The sequence below is a fragment of the Monodelphis domestica genome, chromosome 1 (assembly GCF_027887165.1).
Source record: "Monodelphis domestica isolate mMonDom1 chromosome 1, mMonDom1.pri, whole genome shotgun sequence".
Taxonomy (NCBI): domain Eukaryota; kingdom Metazoa; phylum Chordata; class Mammalia; order Didelphimorphia; family Didelphidae; genus Monodelphis; species Monodelphis domestica.
The window spans coordinates 485,889,231-485,901,770 of NC_077227.1; the positions used below are offsets into that span (position 1 = coordinate 485,889,231).

General features: G+C 37.6%; 1 protein-coding gene across 1 annotated transcript; it reads left to right on the top strand.

Annotated features, from left to right (window-relative positions):
• The first annotated feature begins 160 nt into the window (after nt 1-160).
• PSMA7 (proteasome 20S subunit alpha 7) lies at nt 161-12,476 on the top strand. The gene is made up of 7 exons (XM_001376936.5): nt 161-605; nt 5,180-5,306; nt 7,342-7,466; nt 8,267-8,389; nt 10,434-10,553; nt 11,101-11,163; nt 12,240-12,476. Exons 1-7 carry the CDS (start codon nt 510-512, stop codon nt 12,330-12,332), a joined length of 747 nt encoding a protein of 248 aa, XP_001376973.1. The 5' UTR covers nt 161-509; the 3' UTR covers nt 12,333-12,476.
• Nucleotides 12,477-12,540: the final 64 nt, after the last annotated feature.

The window sequence follows — 12,540 nt, forward strand, 5'->3', positions numbered from 1 at the left end:
CCCACCACTCAAGTTCATTTAACTAAGTAAGATCTCCATTACTGTGAGCAAGAAAAGAACAACAGCTCTAGAAGGCCCTAAAGCCACATGGTGCTCCCCTCCCTCTGAACGGCTAGTAGTACGTTCCAGATCCCGTCGCTGGCGCACGGCCCCTTACGCTCTCGGGCTGCCTTACGCCAAGTGCGTACGGAAAGGCCAACTGGGGCAAGCCGGGCTCGGCGGGGGCGCCAGGCGCAGACGCCGCTGTGAATCGTGAGCGTCGTAGCGCTGCGCCTAGCGATGAGTGTGCGCTTTTGAGTCTCTCCTCGAGTGGCGTTCGGTTGGGATCTCAGAGCCAGGAGGGCGGTTGGTGGCCGTTGGCTGTCGCCTGTCTGTGGTAGTCTTCTTACCACCACCCCCAACCCGAGCCAGGCCTCAGAGGCCCCTTCCTCCCCCTCCCTTCCTCCCTCCCTCCTTTCCCTCCTTCCCTCCTTCCTCCGTAGCCGGCGGCGCCCACCTCCCTGAGGGAGATGAGTTACGACCGGGCCATCACGGTCTTTTCCCCGGATGGGCACCTCTTCCAAGTGGAATACGCGCAGGAAGCGGTGAAGAAGGGCTCGACCGCGGTAAGGAGCGGGAGCAGGCCTGGGCCACGGGGACGCCGGGGGAGGCGGGCGGCTTGCCCCGCCGCGAAGGAAGGGGTACGGCTGCCGTGGATGCGAGCCGAGCCGAGATGAGGGTTGACCGTCCAATGCCTAGGGAACACTCGGTGACCGTCCGGTGGCTTGTCGGGGGGGTGGGGGGATCTGGTACCTGGGAGCAGCACTGCACATGGCCGCTGGCTGGACTGACTTTCGGGCCTCAGGCCTCAGGCCCGAGGCTGGACGAGCCTTTGAGAATCCCGACCGAAGGAGGCCAGGTCTTGGAGGGGGGAGGGTATCTCTGCGACCGGAGGTTTTAATGGCGTTTTTCCTTAAGGAGAAAGGCACGCGTCTTGGGGTTAAGGGGGTAAGTGGAGCACTAGGTTTAGTTTGACGCGGTAGGTGAGGTAGGCCTCGGCGGGTGGGTTGGACTCGGCAGCGGAGGAGGCCGGCCAGACACCCTTGGGACTTTGCAGACTCAAGCTTTGGAATAGCTCGGAGCGGGGGAAAAGCCACCCAAACCCGATGAAATCTTGCATAAGTGGATTCCTGCAATAGAAGTCTTCCTAGACTATTGCCACAAACAAAGAATCCTACAAACACAGAATTGCCCACAGAAGTTTAAAAAATCATTTCGATACATTTGTGTGTTTTGTGATCTGCCTAATCTTCTAGATGAAGTTAGAAACTAATTGTGACTATCCTCCCATTTAAAGTTTAAATTTTTTTAGTGTCTTTAGCCTTTTGAGTTCACGTGATATATGGGAACCGAAAGAGAAAATAGATACGGAGTCTGCCAGAAGCCACAGGAAGAGAGATAGTATTGAAATTTGGTAAAAATCTGTAATTCCATCAACTAATTCAATACTAGGGTATCTGACTCTTCCCCCCCCCCCCCACTTTCGGACATTAATGCTGTGTATTCCATTAATGAGTGTGAATGGAAGATATATTCCATTTTTGCCATTCTTAAGTGGAATTTTATTTTCATTTTAGAAAACACTTATTACTAGGCTGGCCGTGAAGATACAATGAAAAGTGACAGCCTCTACATTGAAGCCGCTTGCCATTTAAGAAGGGGACTATAAGTGTCTTGTTCTTGAAATTGTTTCTGTCTTAATTTAAATGCGTATTTTGCTAAGGTACTATGAGTTCCCTCCTTTGTGTCAAAGGGTGTTAGGGGTTGGATTTTCACAAACGCTGTTTCGAAACACTATAGTGGAATTGCTTTGGGATGTGGGGAAATATTTTTATTATTTTAGTCTGTTGAGAAAAAGAACTAAGTCAACTATATGGCCCACTGACTTGTTAGGAAAATCGACTTTTTCCTAAAACATCCTAAGGCCAAAAATTGATTATGTTTTAGTTGGAGGCATAAAAACAAGGTCTTTTAATTGAGAATGGAATAATTGTGAAAATAAGGCTAGATTTGCTCTTTACCAGTCATTTGGCCTAGATAGACTACTATTGTCACGTTTAAGGACTAGTGAACTTTGTTTAAAAACCTACTGGTAATTGACTTTCATGGTGTTTTAGAAATGGATTAAAGGAGCTAAAGTTTGATTGTGAAATACTATGGTTATCGTCGAATCTGCTCACAATATTCTCAGAGGTGAATAAGAGTCTTATCAAAGCACTAGTCTGTTATTGACTAAGCTTGCCACCTTTGTTGATTTCACTTTTGTACTGAAGCTTGGGAAGGTTGAGTTCCAAATGAACAGTTGTGTGGAAGTCACCGAGACTTGATGGTACAAAGAGAGAAGCTAGCCTTGACCCAATTTAGTAGTAAAGTAGGCAGTTCCAGACCAACAATCTGACTTAGTTTTGTTTTTTTTTTTAAGCAGGTAAGTTAGAAGGTCAGAAGGCAGTCAGCCTTTGAAATTTAGATTTCCCTTTTACCAGGGTTAGCAGTTGTAGACAAAGGGCATAGATGAATATAAAGCAGAGTGGCATTTAGACGTTACACTAATACAATTCCCAGAATAGGCTTTGGGATTGGCTAATGATTTATTCATTCCTGAATCTGACTTTTCTGCCATATTAAGACCTTAACTGCTGAGCTCTTTGTATCAGGTTGGCCTGTCATCCATAATTCACTTTGTGCATAAGTGTCTCATTTTGCCCACTGGAATTTTGTTCTGTAATTTTATTGGTACCATTTTTGTGATTTGATCATGAAGTCTTAAAATACCTGTCAGTTTTCTGTGTTTCTCAAAATGTCTGATATTTTTCTCCCATGAATTAGGGATTTGTTATTAGTTTATGTGTGTGGAGGGGGAGAGAAGTAGGAAAGTATTTTGAACTTGTAAGACTTCATGCCTTTGATATGCTAGATATAGCTACTAATCTAAAACAGGAAGTAACTTATTCTCATGACTCAGCTTCCCCTTTTTTCTGAGTCTACCTGGGCAATACTCATTTTTATTATTTATGTTATGTTTTGGATTTGGGGTAATTTTCCCAGAGTTTCAGAGGTTGATGGAAATGTTAATAAAAAACACAATAACTATCCTCCTTACTGGTACAAATGTAAAAAGGAAACATTTTGTCTCTGGATAAAATGTTGCATTATTAAATAAGAATAATTGTTGATCTTCCTTTTGATAAATCATGATATATCATAGTTTGTATTTATTGGGGAATGGAAGTGCTGTACAAAACGTGATTTTTTTTTTGTTTCAGGACAGCAAAGGGATGGGAATTAAGAATCTTTTATTTGAATATCATAGTGAGAATATTTAAAATAGAGTAGCCATCAAGTTATTGTCTTAAGAGCCATTTACCTTAAGAGTGCCCTTTGGAGAAAATAATGCACCGAATAAAGTTGAAGTAGTGTACAAATAGGGTAAGGTATCTCAGAATCATTTCTTTCTCTGATCATAACTGAAGAAACTTAGGAAATTATCTTTTGGGTGGTCTAGGTATTAGCATATAAGATACTGAAATCTGGTAAAGTTTTGCAAATACTTTTTTTTTGTTTTTAAAACATTGTTTTATTTGGTCATTTTCTTACATTGTTCATTGGAAACAGATCATTTTCTTTTCCTCCCCCCCCAAAACCCCCACCACCCCTTCCCTAGCCCATGAGCAATTCGTCTGGGTATCACATGTGTCCTTGCTCTGAACCCATTTCCTTGTTGGTATTTGCATTAGGGTGCTCATTTAGTGTCTCTCCTCGATCATGTCCCCTCAACCTCTGTAGTCAAGCAGTTGCTTTTCCCCGGTGTTTTTACTCCCTGCAAATAGATACTTTGATAAGAAACAGTTGAACAGCCTGTGTTTGATAAACCTGATAGCATAAGGTGGTGGTGATGGAATAGAAAGGACTCCATTTGACAAGAACTGCTAGAGAAAATTGGAAAGAGATTTGGTAGAAAGTAGGTGTAAATCAATAGCCGATCATAAGATTTCAATAGAGCTGCAACCTGAATTCTAAAGGTCATACATAGCCTTAAAGAAAAAAAAAATAGAGGATAGCTTGATCAGGTTTGTTTTGTTTTGTTTTCAGCTGGATAGGAAGAAATATTATAAGCAAAAAAGAGGTAAATGTGATTATAAAAGATAAAATACTTAATTTTAATTATTTTAAGTTGGAAAAGCTTTTTGCACTATGAAAATCAGTACAACTAGGATGAGAGAAGTTGTCAACAGAGGGGAAATCTTTGCATAAATATCTTTGGAATAGGTCTAAGTTCACAGATATAGAAGAGTAAAAAATATTTTTCAGTGGATAATTGGTCAAAGAATATGAACAAGCAGTTCTTAAAAGAATTGCAAACTTAAACATTGGATCAAATCATGGATATAAGAAATGCAACTTAAAACAATACCCAAGTTTCACCTTATACCCCCCCAAATTGACAAAGATGAGAAAAGATGGAAATAATTAATGTTGGAAGAGCTATACAAAGATGGGTACACTAATTTATTGTTGGTAGAATTGTTAATTGGTACAATCTGTAATGAAATTTGGAATTATGTGAAGAAAATTACTAAATTGGCTATACTCTGTTTCGAATGAGAGACACATTAAGCAAGGAGTTCAAAGATAGGAAGGAACAATATGCTCTAAAATATTTATTACAGACACTTGTGGTAGCAAAAAACTTGAAACAAAGAAATGTGCTTTGATTGGGGAATGGCTAAACAAATGGTGGTATGTGAATATAACAGAATAACACTGTGCCATGTGAAACAATGGATGTGAAGAATACAGCAAGGCATCTGAAGAGAAACTGATGCTAAGTCAAGTAAGTGGAAGCAGGAAAATGACGTACAGAATGACAACCACATGTAAATAAAAAGTAAAATAATAACAAAACAAATAGATTATATAAAACAATTGTTGCCAGTGTGGCTGGCAAAGATCTTCAACTTGCCAAAAATGGTGAAAGAAGTTAAACGGCAAGGGGATTAATAAGGTAGAGAGGACCTTTTGGCAGTATTCACCTGCCCAAGGAAGGCAGCCATCCAAGGGGATGCCCTTCATTAATATCTGGGTCTTAGATCTGCATTAGGCATGACAGAACCTGATACCATTTTTATTAAATTTATTGAAGGTTGGTGTACGGGGAAAAGATATTGTTGTTCTTGGTGTAGAGAAGAAATCAGTGGCCAAATTACAAGATGAAAGGACCGTTCGGAAGATCTGTGCTTTGGACGACAATGTCTGCATGGCATTTGCAGGTATGAGGCAATAAATTGTCTTGAGTGGTGTCCCTTTATTTTTTTTAAAGTCTTTGGAGTTAAATTGGGGATGAATTGATTTAGCAGGACAAGCAAATTTTCTGATTATGTAAAATAGTGTATCTACTCTAAAGAAACCTACCTGTGGGTCTAATGAGAAAAAAGTCTTGCCAGTATTTTAATTACAGCATGACTTTCATTCTTAGTAAACATTTTTATGCACTCATACCAGGCACTGTGCTAAATGCTGGGGAATACAAAGAAAGGAATTTACAGCCTAACAAATAACTGATGCTGCTGCCTTCCCAATATACATAAATGGCACTTTTTACTTGAGTACTCAATAAAATCATCATAGTCACTTTTCTGTGGCAACTGTATCATTAAACTTTAACAAGCAAGTTTGTCTTTTTAGAGCCTGCTTATTGGGAGAATTCGAAAGATTTTATGTTAGTGATAGAGCTTGTTTTAGCTTACTTTAAATAAATATAATGGTTGAGAATCCAAAAATACAAAAAAGGGGAAATTTGATTAGGATATTTTGCTTCACAACAGGATTACTTCAATTGAAAAACTCATGGAGTACATTAAAGCATATCCCAATGCAGTAAAGTGTGGTCTGGGTGGTATAGGACTTAGAGCAAAGAATTCCCGAGTTCAAATCCTATCTCAAAACACTTCTCTGTCAGATGCTGGTCAAGCACTTAACCAAACCCATGCCTCAGTTTCCCCATCTCTAAAATCAGTATAATGATAGCATCTACCTTATGGGATGTTCATATGGATCAAATGAGTTGTGCGTTGCAGATCTTAAAGTGCTATATGTTAGCTATCTCATCATTATTATTTTTAGTATCATCATTAGAAGCAGACAGCTAATGGTACAGTAGATAGAATACCTGTCCTACATTCAAGGAGACTCATTTTCCTGAGTTGAAATCTGGCCTCAGGCACTTATTAGATGTGCAACCCTGGGCAAGACCCTCAACCTTGTTGGACTTAGTTTTCTTAGTTATAAAATTATCTGAAGAAAGAAATGACAAACCACTCTAGTATCTTTGCCAAGAAAATCCAAACTGGGGTCACAGAGTCTGAAGCAACTGAACAATTATTGGAGGCAGCTAGGTAGCATAATGGATAGAGTACTTATTGGGCCTGGAATCAGGAAGACCCAAGTTCAGATCTGTGTAGTTTGTGCCTGGCACACAGTAGGTATTTGATAAATGTTTATTGATTGATAGAATCCAGACAGGTACCTGACCTGCAAGTCACAACTTTGCTTCATTTTCCTCAATTATAAAATAGGAATAATAATAGCCCCTATTTCCCAGGGTGGTTGTGAGGATCATATAAGAATAATGTTTATAATGTGCTTAGTACATAGGTGCTTAATAAATGCTTATCCCTTTTTCTTCCTGTTAGTATCATACAGAAGAATGTTTGTGATTGTGAACCCACCTATACCTCTATATTCAGTGCTGCTCAGCTTCTGTATATAGCTGAGTTCCAAGTAAAAGATGACATTAAGCTTGTAATCAGTATGTTCCCCCCACATCCCCCACCTCTACCTTCTGTCTTAGAATTAGTACTCTGTACTGGTTCCAAGGCAGAAGAGTGGTAAGGGCTAGGCAATGGGGGTCAAGTGACTTGCCCAGGGTCTCATAGCTAGGAAGTATCTGAGCTGAGATTTGAATCCAGGACCTCCTGTCTCTAGGTCTGGTTCTTTTATTTACTGAGTCACCTAGCTGCCCCATAACCTATTATGTTTTGACTTTTCCAGGTGCTTCCTTAATCTGTATGTATGACCTTTGAAAAGAGGGTGGGGTTAATGCCTATTTCAGTAATTCTGTGTAACTTCAATGCTTAATTTGAGCAGGACTAGTTTGGAACCAGGATAACAGGGAATCGTTATTAAATTTTGCAAAAAATTAAATTTGAAGAAAAGAGGAACTATTGTATCATCATTTTCTGGTTATTGAAACAAGTGAAAATTTCAGAACAAACTAAAATTTTAGCCTTTCTGCTTTGATTATAGGGCTTACTGCTGATGCTAGAATAGTTATAAATAGAGCTCGGGTGGAGTGCCAGAGTCATCGGCTAACTGTGGAGGATCCTGTCACAGTGGAATATATCACTCGTTACATTGCTAGTCTGAAGCAGGTTTGTTTCTAAGTTCTATTATGAAAATGTTCCCTCTGGTGATTATTTACTTGAATATGTTGAACATAGATTATACTTCTTTGTAAAGGAAATTGAAGGATTTAATTTGTTTGCTGCATTGTAGCATGTTTCTGCATTTCTTTTCTAATATATTGTAGTTAATTTGTTGTGTAGTCTTGAAAGACCCCCATGACTTTCCTCCTTAGAAAAGGAAAATTTTAAGCTTTTATTTTAATCATTTCTAAGTAAAATATATTTATTTTTTGCTCAGTAGGCTTAATCAGTTTTTCTGAAAATAAGTGTTTTCTTATGGCCTTACTGCAGATGCTTTATAACTCAAAGGTAACCAAAAACCTAGATACCAGTTTTAATCACTGCTGAAAATCACTATTGAAAAATATGATTGTTTCTTAAAGCTTATTCTATATGAGAATATTTTTTAAAAATTATCATTACAGAACATTAATTTTAAAATTCCATCACCTTGTACTTATGGGTGACTGAGATAATCGATTTGTCTTTTTAATAGGAATACAGATACATTGAAGGTGAAAGATGAATAAACAGGGAAGAACAAGAGCTGAAGGAAATTAGTTCACTTTGTCATCATACTTCAAATTTCTAAAAAATGGCCTTGACAATTCATAAAATCATTTCATTAGACTTCTTGTAGTAAACTGAGCCCTATGACTGAGTTGATTGTAAATCATTACTTCTTTTTTTTTCCCTCTAGTCTTTCCTGTTAATATTCTGGGATGAAGGGATAGCAAAACAAATGTTTTATTTTTCCTCCTAAACAGCGTTATACTCAGAGTAATGGGCGCAGACCGTTTGGCATCTCTGCCCTTATTGTGGGATTTGACTTTGATGGAACTCCCAGACTTTATCAGACAGACCCCTCTGGCACCTACCATGCATGGAAGGTGAGTGATTAACTGAAAGATACAGTATGGTCTCCTGCAAGTCTTAATAAGAGCATTGTCTTTTTTCTGCCATGCCTACTAAAAGTTTTGAACCTTTCTAAGAGTGAATTAAATGAAAACTAAAGTAATCTACTTTATCACAAACTTTCCACACACACACACACCCCACCCCCCCATACATATCTACATGGTATCCACAAAACACCTCTAGTAATGTGGGCATGGAAATTGTGGGGGAAATGTAGCTGCCTGTGATATAAGGTTGAGATGTATTATGTTAATGTTCATATAATCCTATAATAAATTTAGAGCTGGAAGGGAGCTTAGGCAATGGTCTTTCAAACTCCTGTCTCATCTTCTAGTTGAGAAAACTGGCAAAGAATGGATGACTGTCTTGCCCTAAGTCACAAAGGGCATAAGTAGAAAAATAGTAAATCTGAAAAATAAGTAAACATTTTATGATTGCATTTCTTCTTGTTTTTCAATAACAGATATTTTGTTGTATTCTTGGTAAAAGAAACTCTAGCTTTCTACTTAAACATTTGAACAGCCTTCTTTGTAGGAAAAATTAAAATTTAAAGACTCAAGATTTTTCCTTTTGGAGGTTATTCTGGAATTACTGGCATGTGATTGTCTTTATTAAGTTCCTAACCAGGTCACTGTCAAATATCTTCATATAATTTTGATTGGAGTAGAATGGAAAAACATTTCTCCAAAACTACTTCTCTTTTCCACCAATAGAGGTAACAGCAACTCATCTCTTTATCTATGTGGTACATTTGATGGGTAGACTAAGTATATTAGTTCCCATGAGTTTTCTACTTAAAAAAAGTTAAATTTTTCATTTTTATTCTAATCATTTATAAGGTAAAATAATCTTTTATATTTTTTTACTTAAAAGACAATCAGTTTTTTAGTAAACATAAGCATTTTCTTATAATCTTAACAGATGCTTTACGACTCAAAGGTAAATATAATTTTCCTTTTTTAGAAGTCCTTGCTATAAATAAAAAAAAATATTAATGAAATTACAACCTCTTCCTCCCATACTCCCATATAAATTTTGCACAGCACAGAATCCCTGAAAATAGCAAAATGAAGAAATATTAAAGAGTAATGTCAACTGATATAAGCAAGGTTTTCAATAGGCTTGTGCTCTCTTAAGTTAGTATAAAGTTAACCAATATTTTTTTATTTGATTTTGTTGTCTGAGGTAATGTAGTTTAATGGCTTAGCACAATACCTGTCACTTGATAGGTGCTTAATGTTTATTATTAAAAAATGTCCCTGGGCTGAATCAGATCTGCGACTGAGTCACAGCTTTGTCATTAATTTGCTTTGTGACTTTGGCAAGTCTCCCATGGACCTTAGTTTCCTTATGTGTAGAAAATGAGAAGGGAAGTGGAATTTAGACCTAAATGCAAATGCAGACCAAATCAAATTGAAATGTTATTAGGAATATTAAACAAAATAAATAAAAGATAGAACAAATATTAATGTGTGGTTTTCTAGGCCAATGTGCAGCCTGCAGGGTTCTTGGTGTATAGTTTAGAAACCCTATTTCTATTTGAGTTTAACACTTTTGGACTAAGGTGATTTCTAAGGGCCCAACAACACAATGATTCTACATATCCGTAAGACATGCTTTTTCAAGTGGATTCTAATGAGTGAATTTGCATTAGCATTTTTGACTGGGTTCTCTTATAAACCCATAAGGACACATTTTCATGTCTAAATATACAGCGAGACAGCAACCTTAGAAATCTTGTCTAATCCTTTTACAGATGAAGAAACCAGTCATTGACAGGGTGATTTTACATGACATAGTAGCTCAACACAGGTCTCCTCACTCCTGGTTCATTGTAGTTTCAAATAAATTGCACCTGGGGTACCTACAAATGTCTGTGAAATTGACCCACGCAACAATGAACCCAAGATTTTAGCCATAGTCAGTTCTACTTTGGAAGTGTTTACTTAGTTATTTTATTTGTTCTTTGTTTTTGCATTTGACTTCAGCATGGAGAATGAGATGTTTCTCTTTCAGGCTAATGCTATTGGTAGAGGTGCTAAGTCAGTCCGTGAATTTTTGGAGAAGAACTATACTGATGAAGCTATTGAAACTGATGATTTGACCATCAAACTTGTTATCAAGGCCCTTCTGGAAGTGAGTTTGACAGTAAAATGTTCTTCTTTATTGCTTCAGAAAATCAGGCTGCCATATTCTATTCTTCCTTAAAAGTCCATGAGAAAAATCATTTAATAGTAATTATCATTATATGAGCACTTCTGAGGATATGAAGCCATGGCATTCCATTCAGTTATTGCTGATACATACTTTTCCACTCTCTTAACATTTAGTATATACATTTTCCATTGGTGCTGGGATGAACATTAATTTTTTGAAACTACGTAGTTCCTTGTCAACCTTTCTGCTATTGCATTTGGGCAGGTATTTCCTTGTCAGTATTTCTGACAGAAAGAATGTTTTGGAAAATATGTGAACTCATATTTTGGGTCCTTGTAATACTTTAGTTCAAGTATACTTTAAAACACATACATGCACATTAGATAAGGGTTTTTTAGATTCTTTATGTCTCTGGCAGAAAGACAGAATCTTACCTGATGATTTGATTTTGTGAAGGTGGGAGAGAACAAAAATGTCCTTACGTTTTTTTCTTCTTGTTTCCCTGTTCTTCCCATTATTGTTATAGGTGGTTCAGTCAGGGGGCAAAAACATTGAACTAGCTGTCATGAGGAGAGATCAGCCTCTTAAGGTAAAATGAATGAAATATCCATCTAAAATCTTTTGCTTACTAACTCCAAGACTTAGGAGCATTTTAAAAAGGTGGTGCTGTCTAACTTTAAAGTGACATTTGTGGGGGCAGCTGGGTGGCTCAGTGGATTGAGAGCCAGGCCTAAAGACAAGAGGTCCTAAGTTCAAATCTGGCCTCAGACACTTCCCAGCTGTGTGACCCTGGGCAAGTCACTTGACCCCCATTGCCTAGCCCTTACCACTCTTCTGCCTTGGAACCAATACACAGTATTGATTCCAAGATGGAAGGTAAGGGTTTAAAAATAATAAAATAAAGTAGCATTTGTTTTCTTGTCTTTTTGGCTTTGTTAGCCCTCCCTCTAGGCACTGTGTTGACTTAGTTGGCTAAACAGATGGACCGTTCCTGTCTATGCCAGTTGCTTTCACAAAATGACTGGTAGAAAACCACAAAAGCCTGAAAAAGAAATTTTGCTTATTATTTAGTGCTTTATGGGGCTAGGCAGAGACCTGCCACAGTCAGATATCTAACTATCTAACCTTAGATATCTAGATATCTTAGCTATCTAACCAACTGAAAATTGGTATTTAATTAGTTAGGAAATGTAGGTGATTTCATATTCTACTAGAAGCGTAAAATTCTTAAAATTGCTATTAATCATCTTGGGCTGTTAGGAATAAAACCAGTAATAAAAGAACACAAGAATATTTACTAGTTGGATAAGTAGGCATAATGGTCCCATGAAGAGTGCTGTAAATTTAGGCTTTGTTACTGTGTGACCATGGTCTTCATTTAAACCTGTCTGGGCTTTAATGTTCACATCTGTTGATCTTAGCTATGTTGGGAAAAGCTTTTTCTTTGCTTTGTTCAGTTTATTTCCAAAAGAGACAGGCTGAGAGTCAAATCTGTCTTGTGAAATCAAAAATGGTAGGGGCCACATCCCTCAGGTTTCCATTTCCTAATGAAAGACAAAAACTCTTAATTTGACTAGAATCTGGTAGCTTTTACCATGGAGTAAGTGGGGGAAAGGGTTTCTTGGCAGGCTGATAATTATGAATGTGGAATCTTTCTTTTGTTAGATTTTAAATCCTGAAGAAATCGAAAAGTATGTGGCCGAAATTGAAAAAGAAAAAGAAGAAAATGAAAAGAAGAAACAAAAGAAAACATCATGATGAATGAAATATCCAGTTGCTTTAGCTATTTGTTTTTAATCCATTCAAATCATGGTGATTCTATAAATGACAAGTAGGCAGCTCCAGTCCATTTATTCATATTGTACCTCTGAGTGACCTACAATAAACCTATGTATTTTTTAAGCCTTTTTTTTTTCCTTAAACAGTGTTTATTATTTGGACTTCTAAAGCGAATGTTTAAAAAAAA

Bases quoted from the DNA above. Each gene is read 5' to 3' on its own strand.
- PSMA7 (XM_001376936.5), top strand. From the start codon at position 510: ATGAGTTACGACCGGGCCATCACGGTCTTTTCCCCGGATGGGCACCTC. The intron at 8,390-10,433 runs GTGAGTGATTAA...TTTCTCTTTCAG, and splicing joins GCACCTACCATGCATGGAAG to GCTAATGCTATTGGTAGAGG. The intron at 10,554-11,100 runs GTGAGTTTGACA...TTATTGTTATAG, and splicing joins TTATCAAGGCCCTTCTGGAA to GTGGTTCAGTCAGGGGGCAA.